Source organism: Penicillium malachiteum (genome assembly GCF_028827825.1).
Source record: "Penicillium malachiteum strain IBT 17515 chromosome Unknown utg000004l:1.0-4883003.0:1.0-4884900.0, whole genome shotgun sequence".
NCBI lineage: Eukaryota > Fungi > Ascomycota > Eurotiomycetes > Eurotiales > Aspergillaceae > Penicillium > Penicillium malachiteum.
This window is the reverse complement of record NW_026643097.1, coordinates 2,983,997-3,004,409: the sequence shown is the minus strand read 5'-3', so window position 1 is coordinate 3,004,409 and position 20,413 is coordinate 2,983,997. Positions and strand designations below refer to the sequence as shown.

Sequence of the window (20,413 nt, the reverse complement as noted above, 5' to 3'; positions counted from 1 at the left end):
TGATCTGGTAGGTACTCTGTACTCCGTACCCTGTTAAACAATGTACATCCCGTAGAAGATCATCTCCAAGCGGAAAAGAAATGTACCACATGCTGTCGGGATGTAAACAGAGCCGCGGCCATCCGTCTGACGTGAAGTTTCTTTCGGGCAGGGCTTCACAGGAGCCACGAGGAGATATTTCGGGGTTTCGAATCCAATCAAACTCGTCCAGGATCCATATTACTCCGTAGAAATTGGATTACGTCCCGACGCGACCATGCGGAACTCTTCTGAGAACCAGCAGAAATCAAGGCGTCGTCAACATCCCAGCCACCCTAAGGCGGTTAGTTTCTATCAGAGCCAGTTGTTTCTGGCGCCCCAGCCGAGATACCCCGATCACCCCGGACTCTCATGCAAGATTGGCCTAATGCAAGGAAGGGATGATGGTGGTGGGTCCAATCTGATACGACAGAGTCACATCGTAGAGACTAACGTGGTACCACATCCACAAGAGTATGAAGAGCTTTGTGCTCGGGCAAGAGGTAAGCCGGTAGAAGGGAAGAAGTAATCAGACCATTCACTTTTTCTTCTGCTTCTTCTTTGGAGACTCTTCTTGTGCCTCTTTCTGCTTTCGAATAGCTGCGTATTCCGCGTTGGTCAATCGGTTCCGCTTGAACTTCTTCCGTGCGCCTTGCATGTGGTGGAATAAGCTGACGGGACCCTCAATGGTGTTGGCTCTGGATCTCTTATTCGATGAAGTTTGAGTGCCGGCTGAAGTATCACTTGTCACGCCCTCATCTTTATCTTTATCTTTATCTTCATCTTCACTGGTCCATGGTTCCTCCGTGAGAGCCAAGTCTCCAGTTTCGCCAAGCTGCTCTTTGGCCAACTCCTCCATTAGGATCCCGACAGCAAGTAAAGCTGACTCGTCCATGCTGTGGAAATTGTGTTTTCCATTTTTGCGCAACTGTGTATAAAAGTCCGACGAGTAGGAATGAATGGCAGTTAAAAGCTCTGAGGGCGGAAGTGGGCGGTCGGCTGGTAGTTTTTCATGGGCAAAGTAGGACTCATGTTCCTTGTTCTTCTTCGCTGCCTTTGATGACTTCGATCTGGCTGGTCGGTACAGGATTTCCTCAGGGCGAAGGTCGCGAGCCCCTGAGGACTGTGTATCACGGTACTTCGAGGCATAAGGATTCGATGGGTTGAATCCATTGACATTGACGCGCCCTAAAATTGCAAGATTAGTGTCAATGTTGTATTTCCGCCAACATAGCCTGTTAAAATAGACATACCGGCAACTGAATCGTAAAGAGTAACTGCGCGTCTGGTCTTGGAGGGTTTGGTTCCGGGAGACTGGGGCAGGTCAAAACGCACGCGAGGTCCTGCAGATTTTGATCTTTCATTATGACTCTGTGAGGGACCTTGCAACAAGGAGTCCTCAATACCAGTATCTGAAGACATCGCGATAGATTTGTCAGTCGCAAAGTGATCACCAGCGGGGATGAGTTGATCTCCCCGAAAATAATGCGCCGGGACGATGTTAATCCGATGAGGTCACCGGCTTATCGCCTTTGTATGCTCCTACATTCTCTACTCTACACCTTAACTTACCTGAATCCCAGCACTGATGAATGAATGAATGAATGAATGAATTCCTATCTGTTTAACAGAGCCCTTGGCTCTGTGGACCCCAATTCATTTCGGGTAGCCCAGACTACACGGCTGGTCCACAGCCTCGAGCCTGCGCCCGGAATTCGATTCTCCGCAAGACCGCGATCGCAAGGCCATACGAACGAGAAGGAGCTTGAGTCACCTGAAAATGAGATATTTGCACACAAGTCAGGAGTTAAATGCCTAGCAATTGACAAAAAGGACGGTCAAGTGTATGTGCAAGCTTTCAACCTCAACTCACTTAGATGTGCATAGAGTCAGGACTAACTAACCCGGATACATAGTCTGGTCTCTGCAGGTGCCGACCCTTCCATTCATATTTGGAACCTCGAAAGCAGAGGTTCAGAACTCAATCATATCCACCGACCCTCCGCATCGATCGGCAAATTATCGCATCCCGATGCGCACACCCATGCCATCACTTCCTTATCCGTCTACCCCTTCGACTACAAGCCCAGCTCTATTTTCTCAACATCCTACGATGGCACATTGAAGCTCTCTGCAATACAACCATCGGGCATTACCCCTACAGAAACCTTTAAACTTAACTGCACTCCCTATGCACACTCCTTTTCTTCTCAGCCCGACTCAAAGCGATTAGTTGCAGTCGCTACCTCCGAGCAATACGTCCGCTTAGTAGACCCGCGAGCAGGTCTATCGATTCATCAGTTACCTGGACATACTGGCGCAGTCCTCTCGGTAGATTGGGCACCACACAACCCACACCTCCTCGCATCGTCTTCCGTTGACAACAAGGCACTAATATTCGATGTACGACGCGGCGGATTCAACGCAGCCATCGCAAGTCTAGACATGGACGACCCCACCGGTCTAGTACTTCCAGATCCCACGGTCCCAGTGTCAGCATTATCCCAGATCCGACCTGCATATTCGCGAAATGCACGTGCACATAGTGGCCCGGTAACAGGTATTCGATGGACATCCAATGGCAGACAACTTGTTACAGCGGGTCAGGATGCCCGAATTAGAGTATGGGATGCAGCTTCAGGTGCAAATACACTGGCCCATTTCGGTCCTCGAGTCCGGAACGGCACGACCTCGAATTTGGGTGAACGTGCTCCGCTGTTAATTCCTGGGGAATTCACGGCAGCAGGACACGAGACTCTTTTATGGCCCAATTTCGGCGAACTAAGTGAGCGCGGCGAGATCTTCATGTTTGAGCTTCGCGAGGGCACATTTATCAAGATGTTGAAAGTTCCAGGTGTGCTGAAAGCTAGGCCTGGTCCGATTCAGCCTAGTGCGCTTCGTGCTACTCGGATAAATGACATGGTGTTGCGCGGGTGTGGAGGGTCTGGAGAGGGTATAGAACTTTTCACAGCTCATGGTGATGGGGTTATTCGCAGCTGGGTTTCCAGTGAAGCTGATGCAGAACCCACAGAGGCTGAAGAGGAGGTTCTTTCTGCTCGGAAGAGAAAGCGAGATGTACTAGATGACATCTACAAAACCTTTTTTGAGGCTGGAGAATCTGGGGCTCATAATTAATACTTAACGCGAATAATGGAATGTATTTTACGATATTAAAACAACTTGAATGAAGTTAAATCATAATCATTTCTCATGTGTAATCGTACAAACTTTCAGCCTCCATGGCCGATATCCCCACAAAACAGAACCTGCTTGCCATAGCACCCCCTTTTCAATAGATTCCTCGTGTTCGCACATCCGTGTCCTAATAAGAAGACTCAAGTCCGAAGAACTAAGGATAATACGTTAGCAAATGGCCATTCAATATCTCTGTTACGAATGAGATGCAAGACAATCTTACCTGCTGCACACCAACTTTGCCATCCTTATCACCAAGCTCGTTCTCCCCAACAAACTGATCGAATTCACCCCGAGTCATATGCTTTCTTGAGCCCTTCGATGCATTCGAAATGGAACCGTGATTGGATTCTTCCCCATGCAAATAGTCCCCGTTGCCAGTTATAGCCTCACCCGTCTCGCCGTGATGATTCGTTGAACTTGGCATATCACTTGGATTATCGACCACCGCGGCGGAGGGTTGTGATGTGCCGCTTAATGTGAAGTAATCTGGTTCAGGTTTGGATTCGATGCCTGGATTTGATCCGGGATTTTTGTTTTTGCCATTGGGGTTCTGTGTAGTTGGAGCCATTTCTATGGGAGAGCCTTCTGTATAGGAGTCTTGTTGTTGGCGGACCATTTTGGATGAAGGTAGAAGAAAGAGAGAGTTCTGATAGATAGATTTAAGATGAATGTGGTTGTAATTGATCCTAGATTCCTCGAATCGTAGTGTTGAGAAGATGGCAAATGTCTGGAAATCACTGGCGACAACGAGGTCCCTTTATAGACATCGATTGCGAATTAGAGCTGATGTCACGGACAAGATGTTCTCCGTATGCCGAGTATAGATGATGAATCGATGATATCACAGGGCGGCCCATGCGTATGAACAGAACTTCTGGAAACTCAGCCGCCTGTCAGGGCGACGCGTGAGTGTCTAAAAGGGAAATAAGAACGATCGAGGGCAATTGTTATTTTGGCCATGATTGGCGGAAAGTTGTTAAACAGCGATGGTGAACAGGTTGGATGTGGGTATGACGAAAGTTGGGACTGCATGCGTTATCTTAGTGGTCGATCATTGCGGGGAGCAGCAACTTGATCAGGTTGCGCAGAGGCCGATATGTGGGTCCGACCGGTTTTGATACATGGATTGCTATACCTGAAAGAGTAGCCAAGGATGTTTATAAGGTTTTGGCTTTGTTGTTATCTTGATGGGTTGTGAGTTGAAAATTTAATGGGAGAGAATTTGATACTTGGAGGCAATTGGAAGTTTGAAATGGAATGAACATTAATGATGAATTGAAACTTAGTTATACCAGATGAAGACACATAATAAAGTATGAGAAGAAGATGAAACGATCGACAGTTCAGTGGCACGCCTACAGAACGAAAGCAAGGACACCGACAACGGCGGCAGCAGCGGAGACAAGACCACCAGAGACACGAGTAGCAGCACCAGTGAAGAAGGGGCTGTGTGAAGAAGGATAGGCAGAGGCAGAGGCCTTGGCGCTGTTCTCAGGAGAGACGCCACTTGGCATGTTGAGGCCCATGCTGGCGGCGGGAGTGGCCATTGAGCCCATGTAGCTGGAACTAGCGACAGGAACTTGGACAGGAATCATGGAGTACATGGCGACAGGAGAGCTCATGGGGGCCTGGGACTTGTAGTTGTAGCTTTCATAAGGAGCGTAGGAATGAGCAGCGGGAGCAGGAGCAGAAGCAAACTGCGAGCCGTGCACAGGAGAGGACATGATCTTCGGGTCAACCTCAATGTGGTTGATGGGAATGGCACTGGTCTCAACAGCCTGAGAAACAACAGGGGCCTGCTGGTAGACTGTCTTGGTGGCCGCAACCTGCTTGTACTGGGTCTTGGTCACAGTACGTACGACCTCATGAGCGGCGTCACACTGAGCAGACTGCTCGTGCTCATCACGGTCGGTTGGGGGAGCAGGTCCGGAGGCATCAAAAGTGGCGACCTGGTTAACAGGAACGGGAGAACCGGCAGCATGCTGCTGATCCTCGTAGGTCATCCAGGGCATTTGGGGAACCTCCTGGACCTCTTGGACATGGGCTACAGGGACCTCCCACTCGGGTCGGTGAACAGTGGTGGTATCAAGCTTGATAGCGTGGTTGTCCTGGTGGTTCTCATTGACGTTGGTGTCAACGCCAACGTCGGTAGGGTCGTTGAAATCACCATCAGAGTCGTCACCAGATGGACCACCCAGGGCGGTGCCACCGGCGACCGGAAGGAAGTCATCATCGCTGCCCTCCTCACGACTAGGTGCGTAAGCACGACGGAAAGGAGCACCGGCCTCGGGCTCAAACGGTCCGGGACCGCCGCCGATGGGGAAAGGAGGAGGGGCGTAGACATCCTTGTGCTTCAAGTCAATAGAGTGGTCATCCTCGTAGGACTCGTTGACAGCAGTATCAGTGTCAATGGTGATGGGCATGTTGAACTCCTGACCACCGTCGTTACCAGAAGGGCCGCCCAAAGCAGTTCCACCAGCCTGAGGGTAGAAATCGCGCTTGAAGGGGACACCGAAAGGAGGTGCGTAGATGTCTTTGTGCTTGATATCGATTGAGTGATCATCCTTGCTGGCCTCGTTGACGTTGGTGTGAATGTGGGCACTCTTTCCGAAGTTGAGGTCGCCGCCATCATCATCGCCAGAGGGTCCACCAAGAGCAGTGCCTCCAGGAACGAAAGGCCCAGGAGGACCGTGGAAGCTGCCGCCACCAGGACCGCCAAGGGCAGTACCACCGGGAGCGAAGCGCTTAGCGAATGCACCAGCAGGAATGTGGAAGTGATCAGCATCCTTGGCCTCGCGGAAACCACCAGGAGGACCACCAGGACCACCGAAGTGAGGGTGAGGAGGGGGCAGAATGATAGGAGCAGGGTGGATATCCTTGTTCTTCACTGAGATAGAGTGATCATCCTTGTTGTAGTCATTGACATCGGTCTTGAAGTTGCCAGTGATGGGCATGTTAAAGACCTGTCCCTCGTCATTGCCAGAGGGACCACCCTCAGCGGTGCCACCAGCGGGCCAGCCACGCTTGGGGAATGGACCGGCGCCAGGGCCGAGAGCAGGACCGAAGCCATGCGCAAAGGGACCAGCTCCGGGACCCAGGGCAGGGCCATAGGGAATGGGTGGAGGTGGAGCGTGAATCTCCTTGTTGTGGATCTTGATGGAGTGGTCATCCTTGTTGAACTCATTGACATTGCTCTTCGTATTAACCTCAGCGCTGTAGGGCCATGCGGTGCTGCCATCGCCATCATTGCCGGATGGTCCGCCCAGAGCGGTGCCACCCACCTGAGGCCCAAAGCCGGCAGTCCGGCGCTGGTGGAAGTTGTTCTGGCTCATACCATTACCGGTCTGGTCGTACAGGTTAGATCACTTCTTCCAATTGCTTCAAGTTGTGAATTCTCAACTTACTGAGCTCTCCACGGCCTGGACCTGGAGAGCGGCCACTAGCAGGGCCAGGGGAATACCGCCAACGAAACCCTTCATTGTGATAGTAAGATAGGATATTATTGTAGGAAATGTATAAGGTCAGACTGCAGATTAGGTATAAAAGAGCGACTGCGATCAAAAGTTACTGGAGCGGAAAAGAATGACACGATCAATCAGCGATACTCCTAGACTCAAGCTCAAAGGAATCTCCAGACGGCTGAGGCGCTCAATAGCTCTTTAGTAGTCGCGTTCCATCAATGATCACCAGGCATCGACTGCATGGTTGGAATGTATAGCCTTGGCCAGTGAGTGCGTCTCCAGGGTCAACACTGAGGACCAAACCCAATGAGAATGCTGGAGAGAATGGACAACCAACATTTTCTCAGCCATTCGAGGTAAACAAGACTTAGATCGTAGCTTTGGAAGGTGGTGCTGCCACATTCTCCATGTTCTTGAGAGGGATGGATCACCAGGGGATTGGTATTCACAGGGCAGATGCCAGCCAACGAGCGGCCCTTACGCTCCCTGAAGGGACCATTATGGACCCTGTTGGTTCCAAACAACACATCTCACCTTCTCAGGGTTCAGCAACATGACGGCATGGATTGACTGCTATCCAATCCCAGATCGAAGGGGCTGAGGTATGGCGCAGAATCCGTATATCCGTGCTCTCACAGCTCCGAGGATTCTAATCTGAAACAGCATGTGGGCAAGAAACATTGAACATCGCGTTCCACATGATGTCAAGAAGTGACCTTTAATATAAGGTTCTTTACTCCGTACTCTTGACCTGGAGTCCAGGGCTTTTCCGTTGTCAACATGAAGGCTTCATACTGCATAACACGCATGGCGGTATAGTGACTCTGTCATGGTAGCAATCCAAGCCAGCCGGTTCACGTGACCCATAGGAACAAAATTCCTCCTGTCACTGAACAGGTTTCAGGCAGAAATGCATCTTGTCTGAAGAAACCTGATATGTCTACGTGACAGCTTAGCTGCTTAGTTTCTACGTTGATTCTGACTAAAAAAGCTATGAATCAATGGCATGTGTCCCGTCTTCGACATTCCAATCTCATCGCCCTCAATAAAGAAGACCCAACGAGAAACGAACTTCCTATCGAGGATCATCAATCTCCAGAGCCGATGGATTCTCCGAAGAGAACCCAAGGCAACACATCGTCGTGAAAATTGTCAAAAAAGACAGGACGACGGTCGTGGCAGGCTCCGTTACTTTTTGATGAAGAAAGAAGAAAGTAAAGCTGGGAAATTTTTTCGCTCTTTTGTAGGTGCTCCGGGGTCACGTGCTCGGGCCGTTATTTCTCCCGGTAGACACCAAATGTGGATACCTTCATCCACACATAGAACATGTTAGATTCGTTTAGAAATAGTGTGGAGTACGGGAGAAGAGATGAACAGAATACACAAGAATCAGGTTTGATTATCAGTGCCCTGTAACCACTGTGGTATTCGAAAAATGTACAAATTGAGATTGTGGTGACACATGGTGACACATCCAAGTGACGCCCCCTTGGATGCAAGTCAGAATGATATCAACCACCATAGGGCTAACAAGAAACTCAATATTCCTCCATAACAAAGAAAAGAGTGACCAAGTGCTTCCAACTCAAGGCGCGGGTATAAGGATCGGCTGATCATCAAGTTGATCTAGTAATGTGGTAAGGATCTGTCTGCGATCGTTAGCCCCTTTCTTCCTGGAAACAGTCGAATTCCAAAAGACTCACCAATTATCCTCCAATGGCGGTCTTCTCTGCACTGGCTCTCCACGCGGCACCTCCAACCGCAGCAGTGATCCCCAAGGCAATAGCAATCATACTCCCCACTGTCACAATAGCGATAATCGCTTTCAGGATCATGCGCTGTCGACCACTCAATGAACTCATGCATGATCTTGGTGGGTTCTCGACTTCCCATAACTTCGATCGCCTAGGACTCTCATTGCGAAATGTGTATGGTCCCGCGTTCTCAAGATCTCGTAGTTGGCTGTGATTCCGGTTCGCCGTCTTAGTCTCGAACGTCAGGTGCTCACAGGAGAGCGTGGGCGTACTGTGAGGGTAGAAAGGCGAGTATGGCTTGGCGCCGACCGATGGATCAAAATCCTGAGAACGATTGTGTTCAAGTATTGGGGTAGACTGTATCGATGTAGGCGGAGATTGAATCCTTGGTGTGGATAAGCTCTTTTCATCACTGCTCTTGATGGACGCAGCCACCTGGGCCCCAATCACTCCAAGTCCATGCAGACTCATGTCGCTGCCCTCAACTCCTCGTGTAGATCGTATACTGGTAAGGCGGCAGACTCAGGTGGTTCGCCCAGATCAAAAGATCTGTAATAGCGACCTTGGATTTGAGCACCTTCACTGAATGGTTATAGTCGTGTGCTGGAGGAATCGTTTAATGAAAGACTCGGGGGGAATATGAACTCGGTTGGGACAGCCTTTGTACATAAACAATAGTCTCAAGCTGGAATGTGCTTATGCCCAAGCGGAGTTTTCACTCAGTGACGAAAACAGACAAATGATAATATTGATTTCTGAAATGGGCACGGTGATAAGTTGGAAGGTACGCGTAGTAGTGACTTCCTTATATCTTTTCATAACTCCTGATATTTCACCCCATTGCACCAATATTTAGAATAGTAGGAACTCAAGAAACAAGTTTCCTTTTAACCAAATTGATCTGATACTCATCGTGGCAACCTCGGCTGCCATAGCTCCAAGTCTTTGGACTAGGTTTTGGCAGACTTGTTTTCATCTCTATCCCTAGATCCAAGTGATCCCGCCACCATGGAGAGCATTCCATCTCCTGGATTAGTATGGATCATCTATCCCTGTATAGAACAAGGCACTTTATTGGTAGATGAACATCCAGAATGCCTGAAAATAGTCAAAGCTGTCGGTCACTTTCTCTCCTTCCAGAAAAGTACCTGCATTCGGGATCCGTCAATCCATGCGGGGGTTCGTAGGTGTGTCTATCCCGATGAGCTCGCGTGAGTACAAGATATGGTCACGGTGGCAAAGATTTTCTTCTCGGGCTCCTCGTTGACTTCAAATTCTTTAACAAGAATTTTTCATAGACATCAGGATTTACCATCACCACTCACTCAAAACTACCAATCCAAAATTGATGCTTGGCCTGTGGACCTTGGAAAGGAGCCCTAGAGGCACATTTGCAGTGATTTGAAGACCAAGATTTGAAGAATACTCTAAAATTCAACCTGAGAGTTTATAAGAGCTATATACTACTAGTAGTAGGAATAGTACGTAGGATATATAGTACTGTCAACTCGCACTACCTATTAAGTGCTGGAGGCCACAGTTAACTTCAAATGTTCAAATGTTATGGCCGCATCATCTACCTACTACCTAGGTAGTACTCCAGGGCTGGCATTCATGCATCTGTATCTAAGTTATCAGCTACTAGCATCATGTTGACCCGGACTAGACATTCAAAAATGTTGAAAGACTCTGACCGTGACCCTAGGCCTCCACTGACAGGGTTCGGAACCTCCCAATTTCGCAGCACTTGAGACATTTAAAACTTGAGCTTTTCAAGTTACTACATGTATGTACCTAGCAGTACTATATAGTATGTAGTAGCACTTAAGCTGTACCGTGACATACATAGATGCCTACTAGTACTAGCACTTGGGGTACTAGGCATCGGGAGCCGTGGACATAGTATATAGAACCAACGTTCAAGTTGGAAGGAAATCTTAGAACATTGAAAATTCCAACATTTTTGAAACCTGAGCCCTCATGCTGGAGGTTCAACCCGTGGACTTGTGCACATGGATGTGCTCCAGGGTTGTCCACCTGGGCACCTGGGCATGGCCACTGGCATACCTGTGGACTATGTATACATATTTTACATGGATACTACATACCATGCCTGTGTAGGTACATACCTACATCCATCATGATAGGTCAACTGCCAGTGGTATAGGTACCTAGATATTGATCATGTCACGGTCACGGTGTACTCAAGCTAGTATCCACTGGCATCATGATGTAGATAGGCTAGGTATGTAGTACTATGTACTAATACCTATGTACCTAGGTAGTACTAGTAGTATATATATTTCAAGTTGGGCATCTATGCGAGTGTGGACAAAAACTGAAGCTGAGAAACATTGAATTTGAGATTCAAGTTAAAGTATCAAGATTGCTGATAATAAAATTCGAACTTGAAATATATTGCCTAAAGCTTTGGATATTCAAGTTGGTTGAAGAATAGGTAGGTATAAAGCAACCTTGGAAGAAATAGATGTGCACATTCAAATGTTTGAACATTCAATCTTCAAATGTTTACATAAAACCATCATGTGTGTATAAATGGTTAGCGTTTACTGTTGATTGATCGGCTTCCAAGTTCTACATAGCCAATCAGTTAAGACTTGCTCCGACTCGGAACTATGGCACCTGATGCTATGTACTAGTAGGTAGCATCTTCCATTGTGTTCTATGTAGGTAGCCTCTGCGTTCAAGTTCTTTTGCTTGTTTATAGGTACCATTTTGGTCAGAAATCTTTATTGTTTCAACTTCACTACATACTATAGTATATACTAGTAGGTTTGAATTGAATTGATGATGGCCTCTACTCGGAAGAGCTACTAGTACTGTCATCACTAGGTTTTGTATAAATGAGGGAATTTCAGCTATCTCGTGCCAGAAATGACGTCCATCAGGCCAGTGCTGGCTGGAGAAGATATATTGAGACTAGTAACTTGCATTTGAATGGGTCGAGGTGATACCCATGCCAGTGGATGGTATCTGCCAGTGGAAACCTTGGAAGATCATGATTTGAATCCGACCCCTCTCAAAACATATAGAGTAACTTGAAAGTATGTACCCTCAGCTTCTATTAGGCGTTAATTGTCTTCAACTCAGGGGTGATTCTCGGCCAAGACTCATAAGAGCCAAAGGTCAGATGGTAACATCGACATGAGGCGAAGGTCTGATGTTCCATGTCCACTGCGAGCATCAACCCATGTAGAAAGCACCAGAAGAACTCCCGTTTCTCCATCGGCATCATTTCTCCAATAAGCTGGTCCGCGTCGGGATTTTCAACCACCCAGCGGGCTCTGGCGAGCGAATCAATGCCAGGTGCAGTGATTTGCGCAATTTTATCGCTACCATCATAGCAAGGGAGCACCCTCTCCTGACTAAGAACTGAAATTCCATTGATATCGCACGCAGGAATGACCTTTTTCTTAGTAAGTTGAATTGCTGCATGGTATGGTGTACACCGGTCGTGATCTATAAAAATCGGATCCTCTTTCACAACCATACAGGTTGATATCGCACCACCATCCATTGGATGATGCTTGCAGCAGTTGTCGAGTTAGTCGGATTTTCATCGTCAGCCATTTTCTTGAATCGTCTCTTGATATTGACTAGGTAATCGTTCAAAGTTGGAAATTGGGTCTACGGGAATTTGTGCGCTACCGTTTGAACCATTTCGATGACGGCACGTCGGCACCTATGTAGTGACTGTGTCGTGCTCAGCAGCTTGTTGCGTTCGGACTACAGCTCCGGAGAGAATGACTGCACTTTGCGAGTGTTGGTAGTGAGAGAGTAGAGGGAGTGTGGCGTGAGAACAATGACAAGGTGAAAAGTTCCTTAAATAAGTTGCGCTGCGGAGCTACAAGTGAATACCCAATCTCACATAGGGGGTAGTTTCTGCCTTTCGAAAGGTAGAGGGATGTATTGGCCTACCAGTTATCAGATATTAGACTGTAATATAGTCTATGAGGTGGTTGTTACTGATATTTTTAGTTCGTGTCAGAACAGTTTCATAAATACAAGGCTACCGTCCATGTCTCTTGTCTTCGTATCCTGATCCCTAAAGCTCTTGATGTCTCTCAAATTGCTCACCTTCCAAGTTTCCTACCCATTTCACTTCCCACAGCATTTGAGCACTTGGGGGTGCTACGATCTCGTTTTCTTGTACCCTCAACCATGGAAGTATTAAAATTTGACAGGAATAAAATTTATCAAGAGTGAGACCACAACACTTTTGGGCCAGTATTTAACAAACTACCCGAGAATTAGAACTTATAACGTCTTGATACTGTTTCAGGAACTCACTTCCAATAACCCCATTTACAGGGATATCAATAGATGTCGTGTACGAAGCAGCGTCACTCAGCAAGTAAACATAGGCGCCACCCAGCTCCTGAACTTCAGCCAGTCTAGAAAACCCACCGTAATACTTGAGTTGTTGTTCCCAATCAGGCTGCTGCGGAACCCAATATGTCATTGCGGTATTGACCAGGCCAGGAGAGACACTGTTGACACGAATGTCATGTGGAGCCCACTCCATCGCCAGCGTATGCGTCATATTACGAATTCCGGCCTTTGACGCGCCGTAGGGGGTTGACGGGACGCGCTGCCAAGAGTTAGCCAACACATTAAATAGCCCCTTCAAACGAGGCTGTGTATCATTTACTCAAAGAAACAATAATAGGGAGGATTAAGGCCAGGATGGGAATAAGTCATCAGACAGACCTTGTTGGGGCGGTAGGAGGCCATTGAAGCAGTGAAGACGATCGCCCCCTTGATACCAAGTTTAATGAATGCCCGAGCGGCACATCTCGCCGTGTAGAATGCTCCGAACAGCTGATCCATTCTTCCAGTTAGAGAGGGTCATAGTCATATAGACAAGGATCAGATGACTCACGTTAACAGAGAAAAGCGCTTCGATCTCTTCCGTTGTAAAGTCCAAGGCTGACTTATGGTTCGTTCGTCCTGCATTCACAACCATTCCATGCAGGGCCCCACCCTCCTCAACTATTTTGTCAACTGCAGCTGAGATGCTCGCTTCTTGAGTTACATCGGCTTGGATTGCAAACACCTGTTTTGGGAAGCGGGTAGATAGTTCTTGGAACTCGTCGCCTGGTTCATTGATGTCGATTGAGTACACGCGTGCGGCGCCGTTCACTAGACAGCATTCTGCGATGCCGAGGCCGATTCCTCGGTTGGCGCCGGTGACTGGAAAAATAAAAATAAATTAATCATTGGGTGAATTTGTATGTGTGAGGTTGCTTACTGGCAATCACCTTGGACTCAAGCGCGATCTTGGTCTGAGGCTCTGAAGGAGCTGACTGCGCGGGAATGGAGGACATGGCAAAAGTAGTGTCAGTAATGGATAATAAACAAAGCTCTGAGATATATGATGACTTCAAGTCTCGAATACTCCAGTGCTACTGCAGGACTTCAAGTTGCAACTCAGAAATTTATACAATGAGACTGGCATGTAGTTTATAAATCTTCTCTTGAGGTATAATGCGGGGTCAATGTGGTCCTCGCGTCGAGTCCAGTCAAGACATGCAGTGTAGGAGATGATATCCGATCATTCAGAAATATAACCAAGTTCTCTGTGAACCAAATGCTGATTGGGGCTAATATTATTGTGCCTCGAGTCGAGCCCATCTGCCCCGCACGGAGATCATCCGATGACGATGACGGGATTGAATGTGGAGAGAGCCTGGGTACTGTCGTACAGGATTACTGTAGTAGGAATTCATCTAAAAATTGAGACAAACGTTGTAGAGCGATGCTACTAGTATTATGCGATGAATCATAGTGCTTCTATTTATGAGAGTTCATCTTCAGAATCTATATATCGTATTCAAAGGTGGTTGCCTCGGGTATCAAGCTCATTGTCTCATTCAGTTCATGTCAAAATCACAATTATCATTATCATAATCACCCCAAAATTCCTTCAAATCCTCTACTCGCCATACAGTAGCCCACCCAGTCTCCCGCTCTATCCGAATCAATGTTTCAACAATAGCCCCATGCTCTGAGTAGTGGGACATCACCTTCCCAGCTATCCAGAGAGGCTGAAGGGCATTGGTCCAACATCCACTAAAGTAGAAATTAAAATTAGCTCAATTAAAATCAACGTTGCTGGGGTTGGAATGCACTGACTGGTGTGCGTTGGATGCGGATATAGCACAGATTTGCCGCGCGTGCCAGAGAACAGATTTCTAGATACTGGTTAATAATCTGAAGATGATTGCAGAGATATAACATACAGGTTTCTTAGCCAATGACAAAGTCTTTGGTTTTTGCTGAAGTAGTAGCAGGGCACACACGTGGTAGAGTTGATTTCCCGAAACTAGAATATGTTAGTCAAGTCAAAGAAAAAGCTGGGACCGTCACATACTAGCATCTCCATTCCCATAAAGTACAGTTGGAAATGGTTTATTTCTTCCTGCATAGTCCGGCACGGCAACAGCAGCTGTAAAAATGGGCTTCATCTGGCTCGGTCGCTTCTCGTACCACAGGTCGGCATGGCTGAATACTTCTCTCCAACGATGCAAGTACGAGTTTCCGTCTGCATCTGGGACAGATTCGCACGAAGTACAGGGATGTGGAGTTTTTGATCCCCGGCCAAAAAGAACACCGAGTGTCTCTGCACACAGATAGACGGTATAGTTGGCGTATGTGTCGAAATTATTCTTTGCAGAGGCGAAAAATAACTCAGAGGCTTCAACACAGCTCATATCACGAGGTCTCCAGTTATGAATTGGAATAATGGTTTCCTCCTCTGAGATAAGACCACCGCAGAGATCTGTACGTATCAGCCCGTATTCTTGCCTTTCATGGAATTACTTACCCATACGTGCAAAGCACCAGAATAAAGCCTGCTCTTCCTTCCCAGAGAAACCATTAATGCCAGCTGCCTGGATGAGATATGCACAGCCATCAAGATGTCGGCGCCATTCTTTAGGATTACCTAAAACCAGTTAGTAACATGATATAGGATCTAGTGGTGGATACATACAGCTCAGCATTTCCAAAACGCAGAGAATAACACAAGATGCAATGGCAGGTGTGGTTTTGCTCTCCAGCTCGGGTAAGAGAAGGTGAATAGCTTCTTGATATAGAGACAGACTCTCGGACTGGGAATTCTTATTCTGTAGTCTCTCCAGTTGCCGTGCAGACAACGCCAGGATAGAGTACCGTAGGTGAGGTGCTGTCTTCGACATTTGGGGAAACGTGGAAGCAAAGTGACGATTGTTGTCAAACATATCAAGCTGGAACTATTAGCTGCTATTGATAATTGATAACTTCGTTCTATGTACTTACCCATGAGCAAATCTCTCCTAGATAATTCTGCCATAACGCATGCTCTCGTTCAGGAGATAAGTCGATGAACCGACCTGGTCTTGAACGTCGGGGCTCTCTCCCCGACCTGCTGAGAATATCCGAATCGCTGAACGAGGTTGGTGTATGAATGGGAGAAGTCGATCCACGTGAGCTGCAGGGAGCAGGAACGTCAGGTCTTGCAGTCCAGAGCTGTCGGTTTCGCAGAGTAGTATGAAGAGCCTCATATGTCGAGCCAGGCAGGAAAACATCATTGGTAAGATCCACAGGGTCTGAGAATATGCTTTGATCAAAAATGCCAGTAGGTGACTGATGCGAATGATAAGAGTCTCTCACGGAAGCCTGGAAGTGGGAGCTTCCAGTGAGATTGCGGAGTGCAGCGAGGTCATCGATGGCATAGCCCGGACTTGAGTTCAGATAGGCATGAGATGAGGCATCATCGGGCAAAGAAGGGTGCTCAAATTCGCAATGGATGTTGTTTGGGTATTGCGGCTGACTATTTATATCAAGTGGACTGACATGTCCGTGATCATCTTGGCCGTTCTCGTGGCAAGGAGACCTGGAACTAGCATGATATGACAAATATGAAGGGGCATCGCCAGAAAGTGGCGGCGACAATTCCTGAGCTTCTTCGGTATGGAGCCTCAGGATCTGAGCCTCAGCATTATCCATCAAGCTTGAATGCCTCTCTGCAGTGAGGTTGATCGGGTCATTATTCGGCCTAGATGGAGGTAACCCACAGAGTTCTGGCCTATCAAGCTCCACCTGGGTCTCAATCTGGGGTTTAGGAGATTCTTTCGCACGGGGTGCATTTGTCAAAGCATTCAAGATCTTGAATTTACTTTGACGTTTCGCCTTGCTGCCAGTGCTCTGGTTCATGGAAGGATGGTCTGATCCCAGTACCTTGATGTTCGCATCGCGGAAGGAGCCCAGAACACGCCACTGACAGTCCTCACTACGGCGCTTGCAACCTGTGCAAGTAGGCTTTAATTGATCGCACTTTCGTCGCCTGCGACTGCAATTGAGACAACCCGTTCTTGTGCGCCTCTTGCGCTCTGTCATTTTAGGTCCATGGGCCATCTCCGGGTCGAAAGATTCACAAATTCCCTTCTCGTTATTGCTACCGATCGGAAAATCAAGGATGATGTTGGCCATTTCTTCAGAAAAGCGACCCTCTCTGGAGAATCGTGAATTCCGGGGTTGTTGATAGTTGCAGAATGACAGAGAGTAGAAGTGAATAATATTACTCGATTAGGGGCGTTTAAGCGCTCGTCTGGGCCGTACCCCCACGCGGGGTTTACCATTGATTGGTTCCCCGACTCATGCCGATGTGGGGAATGAATCCGAATGAGATCTTCGCGGGGATTGCCCGATAGAGGGTGACTGGGGATTCGGTAAAATGGTTGCAGAGACACGGCACAAGGGGTTATGTCTTCCAAGCTTGCCAAGGAATTCAAAGCATCGTGTATGACGGAGGGGAAGACTAAGTACGGGTCTAAAGATCGAGAAACTTGGTATAACCTGGAACTTGAACAAACTAGTTTGAATATCTTCTCGGTTGTCCCCAGATGCCGTAGGTGGCGGGTATATTCTAAATCAAAATATAGACAAATTACTCCACATGTTCAACATTTGAGGCTTCCACCTCCTTTCCTTGAGTAATCCGGGCATCTACATCACCAGCCATTCCCATGGACGGGTGCCAATAGAGCTTCACTTTTTCCCCGGTAAACAGCTTGTCAATCTGCTCCAGAGTGAGGTTGCGAGTCTCAGGGTAGAAGTAGTAAATGAGAGGCAAGAAGCAGAAGTTGAAGACTATAGAGATATTAGAACGGCGAGTTTTCTGGAAACTGGAAGATGAGCACATACCGGCAAAATAGATATAGGTACGGTATCCAATGTTAGAAATGCTGACAGGTGTAATCTCAACGATCAAAAATGTGCAAATCCCTGTAGTATACGTCAGTTGATTGATTTTATTCAAGAATAAGTGATTCATACAGTTTGTAGCCGTTGCAAGAGCAGCTGATTGTGTTCGGATTGCCAGGGGAGAGTATTCGGCCGGGACTAGAGATATCGGTGTCAGCAGTAGTCCTATAACTCAAATTCTTCCATATTTCAAATGGACTTACGCAACCAGGGAATAACTAAGAAGCCAACTCCGAAAAAGAAGTTGAACATGAATAGCATGACTGTCGCAACAATACCCGCGGCATGACCGCCATTCCAGACGGTACCTGCGAGGATAGCCATACAACAACCTTGTCCGACAACGGCGAACATCATCAGCTTACGCCGACCAAGTCTATATACAATTAGTCTAAGCTCAAAAGCACCACCTTGAGTCATATTACCGGTCAATGACCCAGATAGGGACCAATGAAGAAAAGAAGTAAGCAATTCCATTAAATCCAGACAATAGCAGGGCGGTATTGTGGCTCATTCCCACAGAGTCTTCGAAGATTTCAGTTGCATACTAACTCATAGTTAGTAAAAAAGTCCCATAGTTTTGTTCCTCCAGTAGTCTGACTTACGTAGGTGATCAAGTTGATTCCCGAAATCTGCTGCATCATCTGTCCACCCATACCAAGCAGAGTCCGGTACAAGAATTTCTGGTCTCCATTTTGGAAGATGAGCTTGAAAGAACCCTCGGCTGATGCCTCCCTTTCTTCTCGAATAGCCTGGGAGATTTCCTGGACGTCTATACCAACAACAGCATCATGTTCGTCGATCTCATTGGCGTTATCTTGTAACCGCCAGATGATGTGACGGGCCTCATCCTCGTTTCCATGTTCGATGAGCTATCACTGAGTTAGTATGGACGACAGAGTGGATCTTTAAATTAAGATTCTTATCCAACGAGGAGATTCAGGAAGAACTAGAATGCCGAGGAATGTAACGATGGCAAAGAGGATTTGGAGCGCGATCGGAAAACGGAATTGGGCTTCGCTTTCAACAAAGGAAAATCCATAATCTGATAGTTATAAAGTCAGTATCATACACCAATAACTTACATCTCGAATAGGAATTACCAATCCAGTAAGCTGTCATCACTCCAAAAATATTGATTCCCAATTCAATAGCAAGCTGTGAACCCGTCAGTGCCCTGAATATTCCAAGTCAGTCATTATTGGCTTACCCCCTTGCCACGACTAGCGGCTTTGCTGAGCTCTGAATGCCACACAGCTGGATTGTACTGTTTGGTATAGGAAGATTCCATATTTGGAGACAGGACTCACGGATAGCACTCGTGTTCAGACCGTTACCAACTCCAGCGATGATTCGTCCAACAATCAACTGCGGAATACCGTAGGCACTGCATTGAATGGCAGCACCAATTTTAAGGATGAGACTACCAGCCATGATGCACTTCCGTCGACCAAGCCTTTCACCGAAAAGTAATGACATGATGGCACCCAAAAAGCATCCCTGTTGATGTTAGTCTCATTTGAATCTGTGGAAATGTAGATGACATACAATCTCATAAATAGCAACACTATCAGTTGATCAAGGGTTAGCGGAAGTAAAGAAAAAAATTGAATCATCGGAGTACCTACACTGTTCCTTGTAAAGATGAGCTTCCATGTCCCGTTGATGTGGTATCAATTTCAGGAAATCTTGCAGTGAAAGCATCTCCACTCAACAAACCAGACATCACACCCTGATCATAACCGAATCTGGCAGAAGTTGTTAACTGAGCTCTCACTCAGGCTGACACAAGACCATTCAGTTTGACATACAATAAGAAGCCACTGCCAGCAGTAGCCGTGATGGCCCATTGTAACTGCCATCCTGTGAGAAACGACATGGCTGAGTTGGTATAAACAATAACTTGATCCACTCCTAAGTCACTAGGCCAACGATCCTGAAGATAATAGACTTAGTTCACAAACTCATATCTAGACAGTGGGGCTTTTCATCCCTTTATAGAGTTGATGTTTATCGGAACAGTCTAAACTCCGCAAATCGGTGGCGCCACAAGCCATGTCGTAAGAGCTGGGGAAGTCTCCATGCCCCAGATACGATGCCGCGTCTTCTGTGCTAATTGCGGGAAACGTCCGTGATGCGGGGACACAAGATAATCTCAAGTTCAATATCCCGCATTACGGGGGTGGCTGGGACCAATCGAGATCTATAACTCGTGCTTAAGTGTCTCAGTTCGATCTAATTACCATGAACCATCCATGGGTGGTGCTCAGGAACGTAATTAGCTCTACTATCTTCTTCTAAGGAATACATTCAAGTCATCAATTGTTACGGCAACATTTTTTTGAATAAAGTTCCATCATCTAGATCAAGGAAAAGATTGACAGTTGTACCTGGACTGAAGAGTGATATGTGGGTCGTACCGAGTACTTTGAAGCCGAGACCACTCGGTATTCACCGGCTAAACTATTAAAAGCCTCAAAATGCCAAGTGAAGAGGCGCTTCCACTTAACAGATTTGGAAATCACCCGATTAGTCAATTCTAGGCGTGACCACCTCAATACACTGGACTCCCCAGACGTCATTCTTCAATCTTATTCCCCAGTCTTTTACCCCAATTCCCCGCGGTTTCTAGTACGTTGTAACCCACTTGCCTCAATGAGTAGCTTTTTGCACTCAAAGCTCCTTATCGGACCACTTATTACCCACTTTGATCGG

The 20,413-nt window shown here is 47.2% G+C and overlaps 8 protein-coding genes across 8 annotated transcripts; 1 reads left to right on the top strand and 7 right to left on the bottom strand.

Annotated features, from left to right (window-relative positions):
• Positions 1 to 556: 556 nt before the first annotated feature.
• N7483_009204 (uncharacterized protein) lies at positions 557 to 1,440 on the bottom strand (the record flags this gene model as incomplete). The annotated part of the gene is made up of 2 exons (XM_057092631.1): positions 557 to 1,206; positions 1,272 to 1,440. The coding sequence occupies 2 exons, from the start codon at positions 1,438 to 1,440 to the stop codon at positions 557 to 559; spliced, it is 819 nt and encodes a 272-aa protein (XP_056943805.1).
• Positions 1,441 to 1,503: 63 nt separating this feature from the next.
• Positions 1,504 to 3,153, top strand: N7483_009203 (WD repeat protein; the record flags this gene model as incomplete). Its single annotated transcript, XM_057092630.1, has 3 exons — positions 1,504 to 1,532; positions 1,650 to 1,862; positions 1,935 to 3,153. The coding sequence occupies 3 exons, from the start codon at positions 1,504 to 1,506 to the stop codon at positions 3,151 to 3,153; spliced, it is 1,461 nt and encodes a 486-aa protein (XP_056943804.1).
• Positions 3,154 to 3,340: 187 nt separating this feature from the next.
• Positions 3,341 to 3,832, bottom strand: N7483_009202 (uncharacterized protein; the record flags this gene model as incomplete). The annotated part of the gene is made up of 2 exons (XM_057092629.1): positions 3,341 to 3,367; positions 3,437 to 3,832. The coding sequence occupies 2 exons, from the start codon at positions 3,830 to 3,832 to the stop codon at positions 3,341 to 3,343; spliced, it is 423 nt and encodes a 140-aa protein (XP_056943803.1).
• A 739-nt stretch (positions 3,833 to 4,571) lies between these two features.
• Positions 4,572 to 6,695, bottom strand: CweA (uncharacterized protein; the record flags this gene model as incomplete). Its single annotated transcript, XM_057092628.1, has 2 exons — positions 4,572 to 6,560; positions 6,621 to 6,695. The coding sequence occupies 2 exons, from the start codon at positions 6,693 to 6,695 to the stop codon at positions 4,572 to 4,574; spliced, it is 2,064 nt and encodes a 687-aa protein (XP_056943802.1).
• Positions 6,696 to 8,383: 1,688 nt separating this feature from the next.
• On the bottom strand, positions 8,384 to 8,902 carry N7483_009200 (uncharacterized protein; the record flags this gene model as incomplete). Its single annotated transcript, XM_057092627.1, has 1 exon — positions 8,384 to 8,902. One exon carries the CDS (start codon positions 8,900 to 8,902, stop codon positions 8,384 to 8,386), a length of 519 nt encoding a protein of 172 aa, XP_056943801.1.
• A 3,781-nt stretch (positions 8,903 to 12,683) lies between these two features.
• N7483_009199 (uncharacterized protein) lies at positions 12,684 to 13,779 on the bottom strand (the record flags this gene model as incomplete). Its single annotated transcript, XM_057092626.1, has 5 exons — positions 12,684 to 12,691; positions 12,743 to 13,043; positions 13,163 to 13,273; positions 13,335 to 13,645; positions 13,704 to 13,779. The coding sequence occupies 5 exons, from the start codon at positions 13,777 to 13,779 to the stop codon at positions 12,684 to 12,686; spliced, it is 807 nt and encodes a 268-aa protein (XP_056943800.1).
• A 546-nt stretch (positions 13,780 to 14,325) lies between these two features.
• On the bottom strand, positions 14,326 to 16,924 carry N7483_009198 (Zn(II)2Cys6 transcription factor; the record flags this gene model as incomplete). Its single annotated transcript, XM_057092625.1, has 7 exons — positions 14,326 to 14,524; positions 14,588 to 14,646; positions 14,695 to 14,777; positions 14,826 to 15,233; positions 15,279 to 15,398; positions 15,447 to 15,699; positions 15,752 to 16,924. The coding sequence occupies 7 exons, from the start codon at positions 16,922 to 16,924 to the stop codon at positions 14,326 to 14,328; spliced, it is 2,295 nt and encodes a 764-aa protein (XP_056943799.1).
• A 457-nt stretch (positions 16,925 to 17,381) lies between these two features.
• Positions 17,382 to 19,577, bottom strand: N7483_009197 (uncharacterized protein; the record flags this gene model as incomplete). The annotated part of the gene is made up of 13 exons (XM_057092624.1): positions 17,382 to 17,584; positions 17,639 to 17,719; positions 17,771 to 17,836; positions 17,902 to 18,074; positions 18,124 to 18,245; positions 18,304 to 18,570; positions 18,649 to 18,743; positions 18,802 to 18,856; positions 18,909 to 18,955; positions 19,009 to 19,198; positions 19,247 to 19,265; positions 19,327 to 19,446; positions 19,510 to 19,577. 13 exons carry the CDS (start codon positions 19,575 to 19,577, stop codon positions 17,382 to 17,384), a joined length of 1,506 nt encoding a protein of 501 aa, XP_056943798.1.
• Between the last annotated feature and the right edge of the window lie 836 nt (positions 19,578 to 20,413).